The 25,202-nt window shown below is 44.1% G+C and overlaps 1 protein-coding gene across 2 annotated transcripts in view; it reads left to right on the top strand.

The window, feature by feature from the left end:
• dgkh (diacylglycerol kinase, eta) overlaps positions 1 to 25,202 on the top strand; it is a 545,677-nt gene that overhangs the window by 504,518 nt on the left and 15,957 nt on the right. For both annotated transcript variants that reach the window (XM_078232299.1, XM_078232298.1), the window contains exon 28: positions 3,222 to 3,330. In XM_078232299.1, the coding sequence (XP_078088425.1) occupies positions 3,222 to 3,330 (109 nt within the window). The remainder of the gene's footprint in view (positions 1 to 3,221; positions 3,331 to 25,202) is intronic.

Raw genomic sequence — 25,202 nt, 5'->3', positions numbered from 1 at the left:
GTCCCATTAACAAATTTTAAAAAACATTCCCGCCCTCTCCTAGATTCCTTGATTCCCTTACAAGAGCAAAATAGAATGGATGCTGGAAATAACAGAGCAGAACTGGTGGAGGGAAATACCAAATTACTGTTTCAGGCCAATAACCTTTGTCCCTTGGTGCCCAGGAATTGATTGACCCCACTCTTGAAAGTACTCATTGACTGAACATTTACAGCTACAATTCCGTAGATTCCCGACCCTCTGAGTGAAGAATGTCTCTTCATCTCAGTCCTAAATGGCCAACCTGTGGCAGGCAAAAGCACTTTCACCTTTGAATCAGAAAGTTGAGAGTTAACATCATCTTTGAGAGATTTGAGTGTAAAATCCAGGCTAACACTCTAGTGTAGTTACTGAAAAACATTCCCTCTCTTTTTCTGGAATGTGTGGGTGATTTATTTAAGCATGCAGCCCCTTTAATTTTCTTTTTACATGTGGCAACTGAATAGAGCCAATTTCTGCATGACTTGCACAGGGAGATCTGGGTTGTTGCAAGCCCTGCAGTTTACATCAGTACTGAGGGAGTATGGCACTGTCAGACAAAGAACAAAGAAAATTACAACACAGGAACAGGCCCTTCAGCCCTCCAAGCCTGCACCGACCATGCTGCCCCACTTAACTAAAACCCCCTACGCTTCCGGGGACCATATCCCTCTATTCCCATCTCATTCATGTACTTGTCAAGACGCCCCTTAAAAGTCACTACAGTATCCACCTTTTGGGTGAGATATTAAGCCAAAGCCCCATCTACCTTCTCAGGTGGGTGTAAAAGATCCCATGACACTATACAAAGAAGAGCAAGGATGTTCTCCCCTGTATCCTGCGCTAATGTTTACCTCTCAAATGATATCACTAAAAAGATCAGATCATCTGGCCATAGTCACTTAGGCGTTTGTGGGAGATTGCTGGACACAAATTGGTGGCCACTTGAAAAGCACTTAATTGGCTATGAAGTAATTTGGGATGTCCTCGGGTTATGAAAGGCTCTATATAAATTCCAGTCTTTCATATCTTTCCCATCTTCATCCAACCAACTTCCCCTCAACTGTAACCCTGAACACAATGTCCCAAGTCAAGAATCAGGCATCCATCCTCACCCAACCCATGAATTTCAAGGCTTCAGTTTGTTGAATTTTCTGCTTGTTCAGGTGACACTGATAGGGAAAGGAAATCATTTAACATGACTGATTAGCATAATTCACTTCCAAGACAGGCAGGGGCTCAGTTTGCTGCAGTTGACTGGTACTTTCAATGTGTCTAATCCCAAAACTATAGAGCACCCTGGTGTGCGCGTTACACATGTCCTTTTAGAGGTGTATGTGCATTTATAATGTATTTGGCATTGCTGCAATTTACAGCTAATCCCACTGGCCCCACTTCCTTCAGATCAGCTGGGATAACAGATATGATGGTGAGTTAATTGCCATGGCCTTGTGTCATGGGACAGTAGGTTGGTCACAGATGGACAGAGGATGCCTCTGCATTTGTACACAAAGCTGGTAAGCATGTGGTAGATGAGGTTGTTCAAAATTATTTTTCTTGATGGGGCAGGGACAAATCTGATTAAAGCATGTCACTTAAAAATTTGAGCCTTCCCTTCTTGAGTCGTTCTGGCTGCTACACTGCACAGGACTCTTGGTTCTCCTCAAGGAAAAGGATGGAAGAGGTTCCCTCTGCACAGCTGTCTCATATAGGTTCCCACACTAGCTGCTTCCAGGAGTCACTTCACCGATCCAATGTTCTTAGCATAGAGTCACGCTTAAGAGGAAAGATGAAAAAAGGGCTACAACACCCTGGTGCCAATCTCTACCCCTTTGACAAAATGTACAACAACTTGCATTTATATAATACCTTTAATGTAAAACGTCCCAAGACATTTCACAGAAGTTTTACCAGGCAAACTTTTGCATCGAAGATATTTGGGCAGGTGACCAAAAGTTTGGTAAAAGAGGTAAGTTTTAAGGAGCATCTTAAAGGAGGAGAAATAAGGGAGAGATGGAAGGTTTAGGGAGGGAATTCCAGAGCTTGGGACCTAGGCTGTAGTTTTGATAGAATCCTTGGAGCAGGTTACCTGTCTGGCAAGCTGGTATGAGTGCAGTGCATTGTAAGGAGAGTGCTGATCATGACGAAAATCATTTTGCATTGGAGAGTAAGTATCCAAGGACAACTTTAATTGCTCCTGAGCAGGTTCTGGAGCACGACATGTGCAAACTGGTATCTTGGGGCCATATTCACCCCCCTTTGCCTCCATCTGGACACTCTGTGTGACTTGAACACTGCAGTACATATAGGTTGTTGAAGTGCCCAGATGTTTCTCTGGGCCTGGGAGAAAGTTTGGAGGGGGGGAGCAGTTATTGCAATCCTGAATAGTGGCCAGGCTCCTGTCCAGAGAGACCACTGGCTGAAGCCTTGCAGCTGCTACCTCCAGCAGGAAAGAACTTGCTCTCTGCCTGGTTCCAACAGCTGTCACTCAGACCTGGTCTATTTTCCAATTTGATTGGGGAAGGTGCAAGACAACAAGGCCACTATCAACAAGCAAATGTCCAAATGAGGATGTATCTGCCTGGGAGTCCAGTATGGAACATAGAACAGGCTGTATCCTGCCTCATTCTCAACCATATCACTTGCAAGGCTTTTCCATGTTTGTAATTCCTGTGGGCATAACCACGACATCTACAATTTCCCTGGGATTGCCAGGAAATCTCTGGACAATGCGCAGGAATGGGAGATTGGCTTTTCCCCCTCCTTTTCCTGTGGGATTCGAGGCAGAATGCAGAGGAAGATTAGTACTGTTGTACCCATGTCACAATGTAAATGTCCAGAACACAGTAGTGAATTTAGTGTGCACCCAATGTTATAAATATGAGTGTGCGAATGTTTAGAAGCGAATGTATGCTGCCCATACTGGTGTTTTCCCACCCTCGATTTTCATGAGCATGTTGGGTTGAGAAGAGTGAAAGCTGCTCAGAATGTGGTTGTGATGTCCAGCTGCTGCATCTGCTAGATTTACCGAGTACATGTTGATGCTCAGTGGTGTACACTGACTCCTGCACACTACCTGCTGGCTAGTGTGAGAGCCATTCGTAGAAGAACGGTTTTAATGAATCAAACTAGATTGATTAGTGAGGTGGTTTTACACCTTATGGAGCATTCAAATGACAAGAAATCAACCTAATTTTCAACAGGACCATTCATTGGAATTTGCCAAACGAAACAGCCGAAGTGCTATGTTCCGAATTGTGCCAAAGTTTAAGAAAGAGAAAATCCAAAGGCATAAGGCAGCTCCACAGCCAGGTAAGGCATTGCTTTTCTTGTCCATTGAAGCTGATTGCCTCTCGCTTCTCCAACTACAGGTGGCGTTTTCGTAGTCACAGGATCTCTTTGAGGGGAATTTCTACTCTTCCCAGAATTGTCTAGGGTCAGGGGAGAATGTAATTGGGAAGGAGAACGTTTCCAGGTGTTAGAAAATCAAGGACTGAACTGGGAAAATAGATATATAACCAATCAAGAGTTCCTGGCACAGAACATTAGCCACCTCCTGAACTTGGACACAAAAGGTCAGCGTTTTGCGCATAACTTTCCATTCATTAGGAATTCCCAGTACGTGCTACTACCACATGAGGCCTTGCACCAAGAGCAACATTGTAATATATACTCTTGGAGTCCTCAAGCAAGAGGGGAGAGCAAGCAGGAAAATGTTTGGAGCTTGAGATTTTATGAAGTCTGAATGTGAAATCAAGCTGTTGAATAAACTTGCAATTACTGTTATTGCAGTTAAGTCCTTCTCGGTGAATACGATAAACCAGCACCAAGGAATGCTTGCATTGGACTTGGAGTGATCTTTCATGTCATGGCAATTTAAATTAGAGAGTTTTGTATCTTGAATCAACACTGATTAACAGGGAAAAGAAATTCCAAAGGATTCTGGAAACATTTTGATGGAAACAGAGGGACTCATGTCATGAGGAAGAGTCTCCAAGCTACAGAGAATAACCACATGAGCAGAGCTGATCTTTCCCCTCAGCAGCAGACTCCGGTTTCTGAAGCTCATTTAAGTTCATGCTGACCAGGGATGCATTGATCCCTTAATTTTGTATAAAAGTGCTGCTGCCCTTTAACCAACTAAAAGTTGACAGCTCCTTAACATTAGTAAGCTTTTGCAATGCTTTATACAACCAGATCGTTCTACATTTCAGGGCATTTGGCTTGCTGGTTACTTGGAGTGAATTTATAAGAATTACAGTCTTCAATTATTGTTCTACTCTCTGGGTATCATTAACGAATTAAGACTGACTGTCACCTGTTCAACAGTGCCGTGGAGTAAAATGGACCTTGTTCAGGCATTGGATTACCAAATCCTCCACAGGAAAGTAGCTATGTATGTAGAGCCAACTCTATCCCAACTCTACGCTTCTCCCTTCCTCCAATGCCTCACACACATAAACATGGAAAATAACCACCAGTTAATCATTGGACCAAGTGAAAGCATGGGCATGACCCAGGCAACAGCAATTCTTCCCAGAGACCAACCTATAAAATATGTAAATGCATTGCTCTGATCTCCACATCATCTCTTCACTAATACAGGAATGTGTCCGATTACTGGTACAGTTTCAGCAGCAAATGTGTTCCAATTCGAGAAGACAGATTCTGGGCTTTTTTACATATTCTTCTCTCAGGTACCGCTTTGCAGGAACCTGTCATCTTATATCTGAATTGTCTTGTCAAATATTTGACAACCTGCCCTCATTGTGGCAAATAGGGCGGCACGGTAGCACAGTGGTTAGCACTGCTGCTTCACAGCTCCAGGGACCTGGGTTCGATTCCCGGCTTGGGTCACTGTCTGTGTGGAGTTTGCACATTCTCCTCGTGTCTGTGTGGGTTTCCTCCGGGTGCTCCGGTTTCCTCCCACAGTCCAAAGATGTGCGGGTTAGGTTGATTGGCCATGCTAAAAATTGCCCCTGAGTGTCCTGGGATGCGTAGATTAGAGGGATTAGTGGGTAAAATATGTAGGGATATGGGGGTAGGGCCTGGGTGGGATTGTGGTCGGTGCAGACTCGATGGGCCGAATGGCCTCTTTCTGTACTGTAGGGTTTCTATGATGATTCTATGAAAAGGCCCTACACGATGTGCCACCCAGCTTGATTTCTGATATCCTGGTCTATTGCAATACATCAGACTGATTCATCACCCAATTGCTTGACCTAGACCTTGGCTAAGGATCTTTGCCAAAGAAGTATGTTTGTTCTAAGGCTGCCTTTCCTTTCAGGTTGCTAAACAGCAGCTTGGTATTTGCTGGATCCATCTCTCCTTCGATCCTTGTTTCTTTTATCACAAACCCATTCCATAGCTTGGTTCGGGATCTTGGATGTAAACCTGCAATATTGCAGTTCGGCCACACCAGCCAGCATATTCCACTGGTTAGCCCATTACTGACGCTGTTTGAGTGCAGTCCAAACAAGTCTTCCAAAATATAGACCATGGATGCCATAACCTTTTTAGAAATGCCTGCAGCACACACCCCATACAGCTCTGTATGATGGAATCAAACAATTCATTAAGCAGCATTGAACTGGATGGGTGGCAGTTTGTAGTCTTGCTCCTCTTTTAGGAGAGATAATAACTAGGAGTCTCCAATTTATCTTCATTCTTTCACAGAATTTGGGTGTCGTTGGCCAGGCCAGCATTTATTGCCCATCTCTAATTGCTCTCGAGAAGGTTGTGGTGAGTTGCCTTCTTGAACTGTTTGCAGACCATGTGATGCAGGTGCACCCAGAGTGGTGTTAGGAAAGGAGTTCCAGGATTTCAGTGACACTGAAGGAGGGTACAAACAAAATAGGAGCAGAAGTAGGCCATTCAAATTCCACATTCCCATCTACCCCGAGCACCTTTGATTCCCTTGCCTAACAAGAATCTATCTACCCCTCCATGTTAAAAATATTTAATGACCCTGCCTCCGGTGCCTTCTGAGGCAGAGAGTTCCAAAGTTGCACAACCCTCGGGAAGAAAAGATTTCTCCTCATCTTTAAAATTAGAGGTCGCCCTTTTAAGACAGTGTCCCACTAGTTCTGGACTCACCCAAAGGAGAAACATCCTTTCCGCATCCACCTAGTCGAGACTGTTCAGGATCTTATATATTTCAATCAAATCACCCATCACTCTTCTAAACTCCAGTAGAAACAGGCCCAGTCTGTCCAACCTTTTCTCATTCCAGGTATCAAACTAGTAAACCTCCTCTGAACCGCCTCCAATGCATTTACATCCTTCCTTAAATGAGGAGACTGAAACTGCATACAGTATTCGAGATGTGATCTCACCAATACCATGAATAACATCCTTACTTTAATGTTCAATTCCTCTTGTAATAAAGGCCAGCATTTATTGCCCATCCCTAGTTGCCCTTGAGAAGGTGGTGGTAAGCTGCCTTCTTAAAACATTGCAGTCCACGTGCTGTGGGTTGACCCACAATGCTGTTGGGAAGGGAATTCCAGGATTTTGATCCAGCGATTGCGAAGGAATGGTGACATATTTCCAGGTAAGAATGGTGAGTGGCTTGGTGGGGAGCTTACAGGCAATGGTATTCCCATGTGCTGCCCTTGTCCTTCTAGATGGAAGTGGTCATAGATTTGGAAGGTGCTTTCTAAGGATTTTTGGTGAATTTCTGCAGTGCATCTTGTTGATAGTACACACTGCTACTACTGAGCGTCAGTGGTGGAGGGAATGAATGTTTGTGGATGTGGTGCCAATCAAGTGAGCTGCTTTGTCCTGGATGGTATCAAGTTTTTTGAGTGTTGTTGGAGCTGCACCCATCCAGGCAGGTGGGGAGTATTCCATCACACTCCTGATTTGTGCCTTGTAAATGGTGGACAGATTTTGGGGAGTCAGGAGGTGAGTTACTTGCCACAGTATTTCTAGCCTCTGACCTGCCCTTGTAGCCACTATGTTTATATGGTGAGTCCAGTTGAGTTTCTGGTCAATGGTAACCCCAAGGATGTTGACCGTAGGGGATTCAGTGATGGTAACAGCATTGAATGTCAAGGGACGGTGGTTAAATTGTCTCTTTTTGGTGATGGTCATTGCCTGGCATTTATGTGGCGCAAAAGTAACTTGTCGGTTGTCAGCCCAAACCTGGATATTGTCCATATTTGTTACGTTTGAACATAGACTGCTTCAGTATCTGAGGAGTCGTGAATGGTGCTAAACATTATGCAATCATCGGCAAACATCCCCACTTCGGACTTTATGATGGAGGGAAAGTCAATGATGAAGCAGCTGAAGATCGTTGGGCCTAGGACAGTATCCTGAGGAACTCCTGCAGAGATGTCCTGGACCTGAGATGACTGACCCTGCACAACCACAACCATCTTCTTATGTGCCACGTATGACTCCAACCAGCACAGATACCCCTGATACCTATTGATTCCAGTTTTGCAAGGGCTCTTTGATGCTACACTCAGTCGAATGCGACCTTGATGTCAAAGGCTACCATTCTCACCTTACCTCTGGAATTCCGCTCTTTCATCCATGGTTGATCAAAGCAGACTACTTTGTCTTGGATGATGTCAAGCTTCTTGAATGTTGTTGAAGCTGCACTCATCCAGGAAATTGGAAAATATTTCATTACGCTCCTGACTTGTCCCTTGTAGATAAATGGTGTATTAGTAAATATTGCCAGGCCCCTATCACCTTTGCAGTATCCAGTGCCTCAAGCTGTTTCTTGATATCACATGGAATGAATCTAATTGACTGAAGATTGATATCTATGTGCTGGGGAGCTCAGGAGGAGGCCGAGATGGACCATCCACTCAGCACTTCTCGCTGAAGATTGCTGCAAATGCTTCAGCCTTATCTTTTGCACTGATGTGCTGGGTTCCCCTATCACAAAGGATGAGGATATTTGTTGAGCCTCCTCCTCCAGTTGATTGTTTAATTGTCCACCACCATTCGAGGCTGGCTGTGACAGTACTGCACAGCTTAGATCTGATCTGTTGGTTATGGGATCACTTGGCTCTGCCTATCACATGCTGTTTCTGCATTTTGGTACATAAATAGTTCTATGTGGTAGCTTCACCAAGTTGACATCTTTTTAGATGTGTCTGGTGCAGTTCTTGACATGCCGTCCTGTACTCTTCACTGAACCAGGGTTGATCCCTCAGCTTGATGGTAATGATAGAGTGGAATATTCCAGGGCAGGAGGTTACAGATTGTTGTTCAGTAATTCTGTTGCTGATGATCATTTCAGCTTCTTCTATGCCAACCACTATTCACTATATCACCAATGCCCCATTATCCAGGCGTTGCAGCTCAGACACTACACATTTCCAACAAACAGGTTCGCTCAGGCCTTCCATCTGCTCCACACACACTGCCAATTTTTTCAATCTCCATGCAGATGGTTCATATTGGGTCAAATGGCAATTTGATATAATGATGTCTCCAAATGCTCAGGGAGCATTGTTAAAAGAACCAGATGACAATTATTGGCACTAGTCGAGCAGAACCTTTTCAACCATGATTGAATTAAGACCATACAACAAGAGAGATGAGTGACACAAACCCACTGTCAACTGCATAACGCACAGTTCACCCACCCAATAGCAGCACTCTCTTCAAAAGCAGACATTAGTTCATGTAAAAATGATTTGAGATCATTTAAATGATTTAAGCTTATTGGCTTCAGTTCCCTAAGGACCTAGTTCACTTCATTAAGTCCTACCTTTTCAGTAGTTTTCCGGTACTCCATACCACTTTAAACTCCCTCTGTTTTTGCCAAATAGATCTCACTTCCTTTTTTCGAGTAGTGAGTGAACAAGTACTGGGCTCCAGCTTCAGCTTGTGTAGAAATCTGTCCAGTGATTATTTGTCACGTCCAGTGGGTTTGCAGTTACAGAAACTCAGGTCCAAACTTTGTGATGATTTATGTGGCTGTGTGTTTGAGCATGATTTGTAACAGAAACAATGGCCATTCCTCCTTGGGAGGCTAAAATCTTGGATTTACAAAGTGCCATTTACACAGAACAATACCCCATACTATGTAAAGGTTATCAAAAGATGAAGGGTGAGCGCAAGGGGGGAGGGGGGGGAGGAGGAATCAGGGTGATTGGTTTTAAAAAAAGGATCTTAAAGGAGAATAGGGAGGTGGAGAGCCAGAGGAGTTTAGTGAAGGAAATCCCAAGTGTGGAGCCTAAGTGCTTGAAAGCAGGACCTTTCATGGTGGGGTGAAGGGGGTGGGTGGGGATGCCTTAATCAGGAGGACAGAACATCTTGAGGATTCTAGAGTCACAGTTGGTTACAGAGGCAGTGAAGGGTGTGGGGATTTAAACACAAAGGTGAGAATTTTAAATTTGAGTCCTTTGCAAACGGGCCCGATGTTCGGTCAGTAAGGGTCAAGAATGGTAAAGAGTTACTCTCTCAAGGTGGATGGCAGATCTCAGCAATGTTGAGCAATCCCACTGGGAAACAAGAGGATGAGTTGAACTTGTCACAATGACATGAAAATTGCCCAACTCTTTTGAATTCTTGTCAATGAAACATCTTTGTTGAACTTGAAAAGAAGTAGAGGACACTGTTACAAGAGAGATTTTGCCTCCTTTGAAAAGCCTGTCTAACTGATCGCTTCCATCCATATTGGCAATGAGGTAACAGTTTTTCACAGCCACCTCACAATATACCAAAGAGAGTTAACGTGACTTCTTACCTTCCAAGCAGATGTCATGGAGGAAATTCATTTATTAGCCTCCATTTGAAGCTGTTGTTCATTTCAAATTACATTGTATCCTATGTATTTCACTACTATCATTTAAGTATATATCCCCTAAAATATCCCATAAATCGTTCTTGTTAATTGTTCTGGCATGAATTTTGGTTTTGGACAAGATTGCCAATCCTCCAGCATTCTCTTAGAGACTTTAAAAATTGAAGATCAATCTCCAGGAACGGCAGCCAGCAACCCAGGGAGAAAACTTGAGATTGTAGCATTTAAAGAGATCAGAGATTTTTAAAAATTGGAAATGGAAAAAAGACCTGTTTGACCAACGTCAAGAATCATCAATCCCTTCCTCATCTTCAGCAAAGGCATCAGAGACTGCCACCAGAATGGGACCCTGAGAGACAAAAAATAGGAACAGGATTATACCATATGACCCATGAAGCCTGCTCCGCCATGCTATATGATCATAGCTGATCTTGGGCTACAGCTCCACTTTTCCGTTCTTCATATCCCTTGATTCCCTGAGAGACCAAAACTTTGTCTACCCCAATCTTTAAATATGGTCAACAATGACCCTATTGGGTAGAGAATTTCAAAGATTGAAGAAATTTATCCTCATTTCAGTTCTAAATAATTGGTCCCTTATCCTGAGTCTGTGTCCCCGAGAGTTAGATTTCCCAGCCAAGGGAAACATCCTTTCAGTATCTGCTCTGTCAAGTCCAAATGATGCTTAACACAGAACTGACTGCTACAGTGCAAACCATTGCCTGAAGAGAAGCAAGGCTGCCAGGTACCACATAATCACAAAAATCACCCAGTCCAGTATCAGACTCTGTTTTACCTTCAACCAGAATAATCTTAGGTGAGATGTTTCAAAGAAAACTGCCTCCAGATGCTTAATTTATTATTCCAGAGAAGCAATGCAGACTTAAGAGGAGACAGAGGCTGATGATCAGAATATGGGTTTATTTTGTTCATGCTGAGAATTCAAAAAGAATAATTGTTTTTATACAGATATATCTATCATGGATGTGAATAGACTTAAGAATTTATTTTCCCAGAGCCAGTTAAAAAGCACTTCATCCTGCCTTAGGGGAGAGATCGTAAGCACATTTTCTCAAATTCTTCCACTACCATGTCCCACTGGTCACAGGGAAATAATTAAAAACATGAACCTTTGAACATTTAACATAATTTTGACACAGAATGTATGTATTGGTTTTTGCATATACGTATAATTTTTGTTTATGTGACTTAAGTTTGTTAAAAACAGTTAAAATCACTTAGAATCATCTGCCCCACTGTTCTGAAGTTCTCATAGGCCAGCACCCCAATGTTACCTGAAAGCATGTTGCAAGACGGGTAAGTGGAACTGATCCACTTCAGATCAGCCATGATCTTATTGAATGGCGGGGCAGGCTCGAGGGGCGAGATGGCCTACTCCTGCTCCTTTTTCTTATGTTCTTCTTATGTTCTTAAGACATATTAGGCAGAATTCTTCCCATGGCAGGGTGGAGAAGCGTGTTGGTATACCAGCTGCCCCACAACCATTTAGTACTCCTATATTGACTGGCATCGAGACTTCTGCCCCTCTTTGGAGAGCTGACAGTTTAGCAGTTCCAGCATTGGGAGCAGTGGACACTTCTGGTGTAAGCAGTCCCATGAGTCTAAGTGCGGGGGGGAGGGGGGGGTGCAAATTCAGAATTTGCACTTCAGAGACTTTGTTGGGATAAGGTTGAGTGGGCTGCCTTAACATATGCCCAGCCCTGTAAAATTGCGAACGGGTTGGTGGCAGGCACGATGGTGGGCAGGAAGGAAGGGTCCCAAGGAAAATTTACAGGCCCCAGTGCCTGCAAATTCACCTGCATGGGTCCCATAAAATTGCTCATTATTCTGACAGATCCAAGTTTCTTCCTCCATACTGCTGCCAAATATTGAGCCACCTCTCACAATTGCCAAACTTGTTACTTTCTCTGGAATATGAACTAACTTCAGAATGTTCTGCTTTAGATAGCCAGGTGATGAAGGATATAACTGAAGCCTAATCTTTGCATACTTTATTACAGAGACACCCTTTACAAACTTGCATCTCCAAAGCAAATAACTAAGCTTCAATATGCTCCTATATGTAAAGCATGCACATAATTAATTTGTATATACATAACTAATTAAATTGACTGCCTCTTTAGTGGGCACTAACTAAGAAACAAATCTTTCAAAGAAAATTTATTTTTTCCCGGGCTGCTGATACACTTGCAGCCTTCTGTGGGTATATCAGTGGACACCACATGTTCCCTAGCTGTGGAAGAGCAGCTAACAGTTAGGCCGAATGACCCTCTCAGCTGCTGCTGTCTGGACCTGTTAATGACCACCTTAGCCAGGCCTGGTAGAGTTAAACACTCAATTAACATACAAATAACAGATTCCCTTCTCTGCTTTTCCATAAAAATTAGGCTTTATGTGTACAGCCACAGTTCACTCAAGACTTTAATACAAAACATTACATTTTAAAACGTCCCTATTCAAGGCCTGCTAGCAATTCCGTCATACTTTTTCTTTTTATGAAACAATCAGACAGTTGATGCCTTGCATCCACTCATTTAATTTTTACAACTTCCCTTTTTCTCCAACATCTGTTTCAAGCCAACAAGGTAAATTGGTAAACTTTTCTCACTTGCACTTTTCTTGGAAAGTATGTTATCCCACAATGATAATGAGTGATTATCTACATACTGTCTTCAGTACATCGTTTGAATGGAATAGCACATAAAATATTTTGACAAAAAGAATCCAATATCCTCTGCCTCCATATGAACCAGTGTTTCAACAGCCAGAATATTTTTAACAAACATTTTTATGTTCCTAGCTTTTCCAAGCTACAGGCCCAGCATTTCACGTTCTGACCCAACAGAAAAAATGAGCTGCACTAAAATACCTATCGGGAAGATTAATATATAAAAACATCGCTATAAATGACTATCTTTATGTTCTTTAGATCACATGAGAACTTAACGCATTTACCCAGATTTAGTTTTCTTAATGTTTTATTTGCCCTTAAATTCTCTCACAAACTCATATGGACCCGAGGTCTATAAAATAATGAAGGGCAGATAGTCAAATAATGAAGGGTAGATAGTCAATATCTTTTCCCAAAGGTAGGGGAGTCTAAAACTAGAGGGCATAGGTTTAAGGTGAGAGGGGAGAGATACAAAAGTGTCCAGAGAGGCAATGTTTTCACACAGAGAGTGGTGAGTGTCTGGAACAAGCTGCCAGAGTAGTAGTAGAGGCGGGTACAATTTTGTCTTTTAAAAAGCATTTAGATAGTTACATGGGTACAATGGGGTACAGAGGGATATGGGCCAAATGCAGGCAATTGGGATTAGTTTTGAGGTTTTAAAAAAAAAAAGGCCAGCATGGACAAGTTGGGCCGAAGGGCCTGTTTCCATGCTGTAAATCTCTATGACTCTAAATCATTCTCTACTTGATATAATATTTAAGTCTTTAACACATCTAAATTAGCATCTGTTATAGTCTGACTGCACAACAGTTCAACTAACTAACCAAGCTTCACAATTATCCTGTCTCTTCTTTAGGTATAACATTAACTCTCTGTGAAGACCTTTTGTAGAATTAACCTGGATGGAGGGAGTAACACTCTTTGAATAGGATTGTTGATTTAAAGTTATTCCAGGCCACTTACTTTTAAATATATTTGTTTAGTTATTAAGCGTCACAAACCTAACTCCCAATTTTAAATTCTACTCTAATCATACGAATAATACATTTCTTAAATTACACTGTACCACCCACACAAGATCATCAACATTCAGCATGAAGTTGCCTGATGTTTTCCTTTTATGAAACATTGTAGGATCTGTTTTAGTTGAACATGATGTATTTTGAGCAAGACAGATTTCACCAAAAGAATACTCCAGCTTGAAAGCATCATTCAGGCCATAGATTTTCTTCTGCATCTGCTGTCCCTTTGGGCAGGTTCAGAAATATTTCTCTCTAAAAAGTATTGCCCTGCAGAAATATCACTTTTATGTTGATGCCCTGCAGAAAAGTTGATTACCTACCCTCCATGAATATATGGCCAAATGGTTTACAAGATTATTTTGTTTTTCCAGCTATGGGAGAGTCCACTCTAATACCTGTATCCCCAGTCACTCCACTAAACCTCTAGCAGCTAGCCTCACTTTTAACCTTTTAACTCCTGTCTGCAAGTGCTCTTTCAGTACAAGTCTTCTGTGACAAAGCTGCTTTCCTCTTTTCTGGTGCCTCCGAATAAACTCCAAACTCTAACTATCTGATTTCTTTTGTTTTGTGCCTATTAATAGTTTATCAACAGCTACCAAGCTTCACAGGCATGAGGACTTCTCCTAGATCTGAGACTGCTCCAAGGCATTTATTTTATTGTTCAATCTGTTCAAGCTACAGCTCTACTTTTAAGTTTTATGTCTGTAGGAACCACTGCTACGAGATCACCCTCTTGCACTGTTGGATGTTCCTTCTCCAGTTCCTGATCATTTTCTGATGCATGAGTGACTTCTGGATCTACGATAATGCTTGCACCGCATTTCCTGACTCTCTACTCTTTCACCCCTATTCTGCAAGCCCATAGAGTTAATTTCTTGACCATCATCCTGAACTCCTGAACATTCAGTACTTTTTCTACATGCCTCGCAATCATCACATTTCTCCATTCACTTGGCCCTTCTAGAACATTTGTCACCCAAGTACCCATTCCAATAAAAGAAAATACAGGATGAAAATGTTTATTTTTGTCACATACCTTTAGACTTGTTATATTATTTCACGGGATGTGTTGCTGGCCAGGCCAGCATTTATTGTCCATCCCTCGTTGCCCTTGAGAAGCTGGTGGTGAGCTGCCTTCTTGAACCGCTGCAGTCTATGTGGTGGAGTTAGGGAGGGAATTTCAGGATTTTGACCCAGCGACAGTGAAGGAATGCCGACATATTTCCAAGTCAGATGCATGGTAACTACCTTGTGACAGTTATGTACCAATGGAAGGCTTACAATAGGATGTGGTGGTGTCTACCATTATTTTGTACAAATTTCACAGTTCTCACTAATCTCTTCCATTAGCCTCACATTCTGATTAACTATACCTGTGTCTTTTAGCAAGATTTATCTAGACATTCGATTCTCCCATAATCAATCCAAAATGATTCTTAGCTCCGAGACTTTACTCTTGGTTGTTTTCCTTTCCCAGTCTGGAAACCTCGGGTGATGCTGCTGGTCCTGTAGAGGCCAACAATGGATTGGGTGCCAACCCCACAAACGGCAACTGATGGAATTTAAATTATATAAAGTTAGTCTCAGTCACATTGACCATGAAACTGTCATCGATTGTCATTAAAAACCCATCTGGGTCACTACTGTTCCTTAGGGAAGGAAATCTGCCGTCCTTACCTGGACTGACCTACATGTGACTTCAGACCCACAGCAACGTGGTTGACTCTTAACGGCCCCTCGGAAATGTCCCAGCAAGCCACTCAGTTCAAGGATAATTAGGGATGCAATAAATGCTAGCCTTGCCAGCAATGCCCACATCCCATGAAAGATTAAAAAATAATTCCGTGTTGCTCGGGGTTCAATTTCATGGGAGGCGTCTGCTGTCCAGGCCTCCTCGGGAGAAGTGATGCAGGGATTCCGACCGGCTTTCCGGCTGGTGGTGCTTCTCCTCTCCCCTGTTACCAACATTACATTCCATCTGGTACTTTGGGTGACATATTAAACACAGTGAGAAGTCTCACAACACCAGGTTAAAGTCCAACAGGTTTATTTGGTAGCAAATACCATAAGCTTTCGGAGCACTGCTCCTTCGTCAGATGGAGTGGAAATGTTCACATTTCACATGATCACATTTCCACTCCATCTGATGAAGGAGCAGCGCTCCGAAAGCTTATGGTATTTGCTACCAAATAAACCTGTTGGACTTTAACCTGGTGTTGTGAGACTTCTTACTGTGTTCACCCCAGTCCAACGCCGGCATCTCCACATCATGACATATTAAAGCCAGACTCAGTCTGCTTGTTCAAATGAATGTTAAAGGTCTCCTGACACTATTTAAGGAGCAGGAAATTTTAACTGGTTATGCAGTTTTCTTTGCTGTTTGTAGGAGCACGCTAATTGGAAATCATCTTATTCTGTGACACTAGCTGCACCTCCCACAATAATACATCATCAGTTCTTTGAGGCATCCTTAAGTTCTTTGAGTTCTTTGAGAAGTTCTTTGAGGCATCCTTAAGATTTGATGTGCTGTATAAAGGCAAGTTTTTCTTTTCAAACCTCATCCCATGTTTCTATCTTTAAAACGCTCCTGACTCTGGATCAATTAAGCCTTAGAAAAGCTATCCTTTTTTTTTGCAATTCCTAAATCCACACCTGAGGAATACAAGAAAGAGCTTGAACTTATATGGCGGCATTTGCAGGCACATAATGTCCCAGATGCTCCACATTACTTTGAAGTCCAGTTGCTGTTACTTTATAGGCAACCTTTATTTTCATTTATTAAGGGATGTAAGTTAAACATGTGGTTGCAGGAATGGTGTAGGAGGGAGGGTTTCAACTACGTGGATAATTGGAAGACATTCTGGGGAAGGTGGGACCTGTACAAACAGGACGGGGTGCACCTGAACCAGAGGGGCACCAATATCCTGGGAGGGAAATTTGCTACGGCTCTTCAGGGGGGTTTAAACTAATTTGTCAGGGGGAGGTGGGAAAAGGAGTTGTAGTCCGGAAGTCAGTGTTGAGGTATTGGGGAAGGTATGAAGGTCAAGAGTGGGTACCAGTCGACAGGAAGGTGGGTTGAAGTGTGTCTACTTCAATGCAAGAAGCATCCGGAACAAGGTAGATGAACTTGGTGCATGGATTGGTACTTGGGACTACGATGTTGTGGCCATTACGGAGACGTGGGTAGAACAAGGACAGGAATGGTTGTTGGACGTTCCGGGGTATAGATGTTTCAGTAAGTGTAGGGAAGCTGGTAAAAGAGGTGGAGGAGTAGCATTGTTAATCAAGGATAGTTTAACGGCTGTGGAAAGGCACTTCGAGGGGAATCTGCAAACTGAGGTAATATGGGCTGAAGTTAGAAATAGGAAAGGAGCGGTCACGTTGTTGGGAGTTAACTATAGGCCCCAAATAGTAATAGAGATGTGGAGGAAGAAATTGCTAAGCAGATTATGGATAGGTGTGGGGGTCACAGGGTAGTTGTCATGGGGGACTTTAACTTTCCAAATATTGATTGGAACCTTTGTAGGTCAAATAGTTCGGATGGGGCAGTTTTTGTGCAGTGCGTGCAGGAGGGTTTCCTGACACAATATGTGGATAGGCCGACAAGAGGTGAGGCCACATTGGATTTGGTACTGGGAAATGAACCGGGCCAAGTGTTAGATTTGGTTGTGGGAGAGCACTTTGGAGATAGTGACCACAATTCGGTGTCTTTTGTTATTGCAAAGGAGTGGGATAGGGCCGTACGGCAGGGCAAGGTTTATAATTGGGGGAGAGGTAATTATGATGGGATTAGGCAAGAATTAGGGGGCATAAGATGGGAACAGAGACTGTCAGGGAAAGGCACGAATGAAAAGTGGAAGTTTTCAAGGAACAAATACTGGGTGTCCCTCTTAGGTATGTCCCTGTCAGGCAGGGAGGAAATGGCCGAGTGAGGGAGCCATGGTCCACAAAAGAGGTGGAATGTCTTGCAAAAAGGAAGAGGGAAGCTTATGTAGGGTTGAGGAAACAAGGTTCAGATGGCTCGATTGAGGGTTACAAGTTAGCAAGGAATGAGCTGAAAAAGGGGCTTAGGAGAGCTAGGAGGGGGCATGAGAAGTCCTTGGCGAGTCGGATCAAGGAAAACCCAAAGGCTTTTTACTCTTATGTGAGGAATAAAAGAATGACCAGGGTGAGGTTAGGGCCGGTCAAGAACAGTAGTGGGAACTTGTGTATGTAGTCAGTAAAGATAGGCGAGGTGATGAATGAATACTTTTCTTCAGTGTTCACCAAGGAGAGGGGCCATGTTTTTGAGGAAGAGAAGGTATTACAGGCTAATAGGCTGGAGGAAGTAGATGTTCGGAGGGAGGATGTCCTGGCAGTTTTGAATAAACTGAAGGTCGATAAGTCCCCTGGGCCTGATGAAATATATCCTAGGATTCTTTGGGAGACAAGGGATGAGATTGCAGAGCCTTTGGCTTTGATCTTTGGGACCTCACTGTCCACGGGGATGGTGCCAGAGGACTGGAGAGTGGCGAATGTTGTTCCTCTGTTTAAGAAAGGGAATAGAAATGACCCTGGTAATTATAGGCCGGTTAGTCTTATTTCAGTGGTTGGTAAGTTGATGGAAAAGGTCCTTGTGGATGGGATTTATGACCATTTAGAAAGATGCGGATTAATCCGGGATAGTCAGCACGGAGTCGTGAAGGGCAAGTCGTGCCTCACAAATTTGATAGAATTTTTTGAGGTAACTAAGTGTGTTGATGAAGGGAGGGCAGTTGATGTCATATACATGGATTTTAGTAAGGCGTTTGATAAGGTCCCCCATGGTCGGCTTATGATGAAAGTAAGGAGGTGTGGGATAGAGGGAAAGTTGGCCGATTGGATAGGTAACTGGCTATCTGATCAAAGACAGAGGGTGGTGGTGGATGGAAAATTTTCGGACTGGAGGCAGGTTGCTAGCGGAGTGCCACAGGGATCAGTGCTTGGTCCTCTGCTTTTTGTGATTTTCATTAATGACCTAGAGGAGGGGGCTGAAGGGTGGATCAGTAAATTTGCTGATGACACCAAGATTGGTGGAGTAGTGGATGTGGTGGAGGGCTGTTGTAGACTGCAAAGAGACATAGATAGGATGCAAAGCTGGGCTGAAAAATGGCAGATGGAGTTTAACCCTGATAAATGTGAGGTGATTCATTTTGGTAGGACAAATTTAAATGTGGATTACAGGGTCAAAGGTAGGGTTCTGAAGACTGTGGAGGAACAGAGAGATCTTGGGGTTCATATCCACAGATCTCTGAAGGTTGCCACTCAAGTAGATAGAGCCGTGAAGGAGGCCTATAGGGTGTTAGCTTTCATTAACAGGGGATTGGAGTTTAAGAGCCGTGGAGTTATGCTGCAACTGTACAGGACCTTGGTGAGACCATATTTGGAATATTGTGTGCAGTTCTGGTCACCTCACTATAAGAAGGATGTGGAAGCGCTGGAAAGAGTGCAAAGGAGATTTACCAGGATGCTGCCTGGTTTGGAGGGTAGGTCTTATGAGGAAAGGTTGAGGGAGCTAGGGCTGTTCTCTCTGGAGCGGAGGAGGTTGAGGGGGACTTAATAGAGGTTTATAAAATGATGAAGGATAGATCGAGTGAACGTTCAAAGACTATTTCCTCGGGGGCATGACTATCGGGTTCATGGTGGGAGATATAGGAAGGATGTCCGAGGTAAGTTCTTTACTCAGAGAGTGGTTGGGGTGTGGAATGGACTGCCTGCAGTGATAGTGGAGTCGAACACTTTAGGAACATTAAGCAGTTATTGGATAGGCACATGGAGCACACCAGGATGATGGGGAGTGGGATAGCTTGATCTTGGTTTCAGATAAAGCTCGGCACAGCATCGTGGGCCGAAGGGCCTGTTCTGTGCTGTACTGTTCTATGTTCTAAGTGTTGCTGGCAAGGCCATTCCATGGTGGTGAGCCTCCTTAGAGTCATAGAGGTTTACAGCATGGAAACAGGCCCTTTGGCCCAACTTGTCCATGCTGCCTTCTTGAACTGCTGCAATCCATTTGATCTAAGTACACACACAGTGCTCCAGTAGAGGTACTGTAGTTCCAGCCTTGGCAGCTGCACTGCACTGCAAGATCCCAGTTAACTTATATTAGTTGATGGAGGAATTCTGACCAGGCCACTGGGAAAACTACCTACTTTTGCCCTGGGATCTTATACATCCATCTGAACAGGTTACCATGGACTAGTTTGATGGCTTCCAAAAATGACACTTCTGTTTCACTATCGATGGATCAACGTAGATGTGGAGAAGGTGGGGGGGGGGGGCCGGGTGGGGTGGAGCCTGAGCTCACCAGATAAGCCAACTGCTGAGCTCTAGGGGCACTATTATGCAGGGCCCAATTTCCCTGAGAGATCTCCTGCCTCCCGTTCCCCCGCCACCCCCCACCCCAAAAACCAGGACTCCCCACTATCTGCCCCACGCACATCGAGATCCACCCCAAGCCGCTGATCATCATCGTTCCCTCCCACCCACCCCGACTAATAGTCACCCCTTCTGCAGAGTTCCCTCCGTCCCACCCGATCTCGAACCCCCACCCTGCTGAATGCTCTCCCCAGTAGCGTTTCCCCTCTCCCACCCCAATCTCCTACCCCGTAAGAGTTCCCCCTTCCCTCCCACCTCAGCAGAGTTCCCATTGCCTCCCACCCCTGCAGAGCTCCCCTTCCTTCCGCCCACTGTAATTGTCCCACTCCACAGGCTCTGCCCCCACTCAGGTCCCAACCCGGTGGGCACTGCCTGGCCCTACCCCCAACCACCCAGGAGCTTCAATGGCCTTCAATCTCCCACTCCCCAACTCCGGCGAGATCACGTCTAGTGTCCGCTTGTGATTCGCTGATGATCGTACAGGACTCATTTCCATTTGCAACTCTTCAGCTACTGAAATAGTCTGTGCCCACATGCAGCGAGACCTGGACAACATTCAGGCATGGCCTGATAAATGGTATGTAAAATTTGTGCCACACAAGTACCTAGCAATGACCATTTCCAGCAAGACAGAATCTAACATAGAAACATAGGAAATTTACAGTGGAGAAGGCAGTCATTTTGCTTATTGTGGTTGTGCAGGCTGAAAAAGAGACTTATTCCCATTTTCAGCTCCCGACCCATAACCCTATCTTCAAGTCTGTATCCAAGCATTTTTTTTAATGTGTTGAGGTTTTCTGCCACTACCATACTCTTAGGTAGCAATCCCTACCAAATAATTTCTCCTTAATCCTTCTCCAATTCAATTACTTTAAATTTACACCCACTGGTTATTGATCTGTTTGCTGAGGGAAATGAATCCTTCCTAACTAGTCCTCTCATAATTTTATACTCTTCAATTAAACCTCCCCTCAGCCTCCTTTCATCCAAAGCACCACGACCTGCACATTCCCCTCCAATTTGTCCACAGAATTGGAAGTATATTGCCGTTTCTTCAGTGTCGCTGGGTCAAAATCTTTGAACTCCCTCCTTAACAGCACTGTGGACATCAGCAGTTCAGAAGGTGGCTCACTGTCTTAAAGACAATTAAGATTGGGCATTAAATGCTGGCCTTGCCAGTGGTACCCATGTCCCATAAATTAATTTTAAAAAATCAGAAAGCCAGAAGAAATTCCCAAAAGGTGTTTTTTTAAATAAATGAATGAGCTCATTTCTTGCACATATTATTTTCTCCAGAGCTTTCACTCATACCCGAGGCCTGGTTCGGCATTTCTGGGTTCAGGTAACAAACACCTTTGACAGGCTGAACGCACCATCTCTTTATGAGCAAATCCTAAACTCAGATGTATGACACTTTTATAATCTGAATAATTAATTAGAGCTCTTACTTACTTTTACACATTAAAGTGCGGGGGGAGGGTTATTGAATTAATGGAGGAACCCATTTCAACTCACTGAGCTGGGCCAAATTTTAAAAGGAATGGCCAGTTCACTGTCGCTATTTCCTTGTCGATTTTCTTGCTAAATATGTGTAACTCCCTCTTAAAATGACTTGTGTTAGAAACATAGGAACATGTGTGGGTTGTCGAGCCCCATGAACCTGCTCTGCTATTCAGTTAAGTCATGGTATATCTCTATCGTAACTAGTTATTCACCTTTGCTCCACAGTGCCTGATAACCTCGCTGATCTCACAAATACCTGACAGTCAGGAAAATGTTCAGTCGATTCCCTCCATCCCCAGAGCTCTTTGGGGGAGTGAGTTCCATATTTCCCTGAGATGTAGTTCAATGTGGGGAAAGAGGGACGTCATCCACTTTGAACCAAAAACCACTAGATCAGAGCACTTTCTAAATAATGAGAAACCATTGAGTATTGAGGAGCAGAGAGACTTAGAAGTCCGTTTGCAGAAATCAACAAAAATCAATAGACAGGAACAAAATGATGAAAAAGGTAATGGAATATTGGCCTTTGTCTCAAAGTGGTGGAAAGGATGTTCCAGCTGTATAGATCCTTGGTTAGACTGGGGTACTGAGTTCAGTTCTGGGTACTGTACCTCAGGAATTAGTCTTGGAAGTGGGTGCAGCACACATTGACCAGAATGATATTGGAGCTAATTGTGAGGATGGTATACAAAGACAAGGCTCATATTTCCTTTAATGTGGAAGAGTAAGAAGTAACCTGAAGAGATTTAGATGGTCAAAGTATTTGATAAATGCAGAAAATGCTAAACATTGCGAGCCAATGTTTCCAGAATTTTCTATTTACTTTTCCGATTTCCAGCACCCACAATGTGTTGGACTTTTGTAAAAGGAGCTGATAGAGAGAAACTATTTCCTGTGGTGGAAGAGTCATGATAAAGGAGCATAGCCTTAAAATCAGAACAGACCATTTGGGGGTGATATCAAAAAGCACAAAGTAGATTCTCCCTGGGAGGTGATTTTCCAAAAAAAAAACTGAAGTGCCCAACAGGGAAAATGGGAGATTTTCTCACCCACTTTCTGGGCATACTGAGTGGGATGGTTTTCCGGCACTCTGTGCCGCCGGGGGATTCATGCTGGTAAGGGGGGAGTGGGGCCTAATCCTACCCGAGAGGCCAGAATCAGCACACTCAGTGGACCACTGACCATGCGCTGATCTGTCAGTAGGGAGATCGGCGCATGCACACCCCCCCCCCCATCGCCAGGCTCTCGATCGCTGGCTTCCTGATTGCTTCCCTGGCCCTCCCCTCCCAATCATCTGCCTCCCTGGCATCCCCCCGCCCTGGGCCAGCCCCGATTGCCAACCCTCCATAGCCAGCCCCAATCACCCTCCTCATTCCCTCTCCCACCGATCCCTAATGCAGATGGTGCAATGGGATCCCCCCACCACTGATTTCTGGCGTGAGGCTGATTACGTTGAAAAAAAGGGTCTGGGAAAGTCACGATTAGCTGGACACTGGTCGCGAATCCTTCTACAGGCCCCTCACTGACATTTCCTGGCCTACTGCGCTACTCAAGCAGCACAGTGGGCCGGGGAAATCGTGCCCCTGCTGTTTAATTGAAACTGAGATTAATAGATTTTGTTCAGCAGGGTATTATGGCCTATGGAACCAGGGCACAGTGAATGGAGCTGATGCACAGATCAGTCGTGATCTAATTGAGTGGAGGAGGACACCCAAAGTGCTGAATGACCTGTCGTGGGAGGGGGAGGGGAGAGCCAGAGGGGGCATGTGTGCGTGCGTGCGTAGTAGTGAGCGTGAATGTGTGTGAGCGTGTGTACCAGTGAGTGTGCATGTGTGTGTACCAATGAGCGTGCATGTGTGCGAGTGTGTGTACCAGTGAGCGTGCATGTGTGCGAATGTGTGTACCAGTGAGCGTGCATGTGTGCGAGTGTGTGTACCAGTGAGTGTGCATGTGTGTGTACCAATGAGCGTGCATGTGTGCGAGTGTGTGTACCAGTGAGTGTGCATGTGTGTGTACCAATGAGCATGCATGTGTGCGAGTGTGTGTACCAGTGAGTGTGCATGTGTGTGTACCAATGAGCGTGCATGTGTGCGAGTGTGTGTACCAGTGAGTGTGCATGTGTGTGTACCAGTGAGTGTGCATGTGTGTGTACCAATGAGCATGCATGTGTGCGAGTGTGTGTACCAGTGAGTGTGCATGTGTGTACCAGTGAGTGTGCATGTGTGTGTACCAGTGAGCGTGCGAGTGTGTGTACCAGTGAGCGTGCATGTGTGTGTACCAGTGAGCGTTCATGTGTGCGAGTGTGAAGTTGAGTGTGTGGATGGATGCAGTTTTGTGTCATGCTTTTGTCCCAATTTAACACCATTGGTGCCTGCACTGTTTCAGATCTGTTCCTGGACATTTGTCTGAGTCCGTGAACTCAACTTTCAAAAATGGCTACCCTGAATATTGGATTTTCAGTTGTGGGGAGGGGGTGCTATGTTAGAAGTTGGAGAAGGTGATATTGGAAGTACTGAGGAAGATACTGGATACAGAGATAGGCTGATCATGAGGCCTGTCTCAGGACTTCAGCCCTGCATCCAAATATGTTTTGAAAAAAAGAATAAGACATGAAACATCCTTCAAGCCCTCATAATCCGTCTCCATCATGTACACATGTTCCATCACTGCCAACCTATGCCACCTCATGCCTTGTACCCATCCCATAACCACTCATGCCAATCTCTGCCTCTCAAGCCACCTCCAAGGCACCTCATACCCTACATGCCAACCTATGTCCCTGTATGCACCATTCATGGCCCTTTTTAGACCCTATGCCAACTGATTGTCAACTCAGGCCAACACATGCCCCCAACCAGCAGTCTTTGCCCCTAGACCTACGATGTCAACTCGCCCAGTATCCACCAGGCGAAGACCTCTGGACCCATGCAGAGATAAGTTAAAATAAAGTTCTATAATATAAAGTCAAAGTGCTGATTGCAGACTTCCCTATATTGAAAAGAAAATTGCTACATTTACATCCCTTCAACTATATAAAGCCTTATAATAATAAGCTATTCATTTATGAGCACAATCCCTTTTAAAAAGCATTGGAATTCAGTCTCCCTTCAGTGAGTCTATGACCACTTGGAGCTGCCAATCAAATTGTGAAATAGAAGACACCCTACAGTGCTAATAGATGGTTGTAAAATCAGATACGTAGCAGTAATTCACGCTTATATCACAGTGAAATACCAAGCCATGATTGTTGCTAATACTCCAGACATTTTTTCATTGATATAAAGGGTAGGAATTTTAAATGTTAACAGCTTGACAGCTCCCTTTAGCAAGTGCTTTTGATAGTTCCTCTTTACACTTTTGACAGTTGATATTGACAGGTCTGTTGACAGTTCAAATAAGTTAATGAGTTTCTGCACTTTTTACACACATGTATGTTGATTTTTAACAATTCCAAAGGGCATGTACCTCCCTCAAAGGGCACCAAAGGTATGCCCGGGACCAGATACAAAGGGGCACCTTACCTCTCCAAAGGCACCCTGGCTTATCAAGAAATTGCAACAAGTTCAGACCTGCTCTTGCCTCGCCTAATGTGCAAACTTTGGGCTTCTCACTCCTGGGCAACTAAAACCTGACTTCAGTGGAGGCAGTAGATGATCTAAATTATGCTCCATCATGGTGGAGATTGCAGCTGTGCAGTCCAACGTCGGTTTCCCAGGTTTACAAAGCTTGGAAATTAATCATGAGTTTACTTCTATATATAACATGGATTGCCAGCACAGGCACAGAGTGCCAGGCATATTAT

This window comes from Mustelus asterias, chromosome 17 (genome assembly GCF_964213995.1).
Source record: "Mustelus asterias chromosome 17, sMusAst1.hap1.1, whole genome shotgun sequence".
NCBI classification, from domain to species: domain Eukaryota; kingdom Metazoa; phylum Chordata; class Chondrichthyes; order Carcharhiniformes; family Triakidae; genus Mustelus; species Mustelus asterias.
Note: the sequence above shows the minus strand (reverse complement) of the source record. Positions and strands in the feature narration are given on the sequence as shown.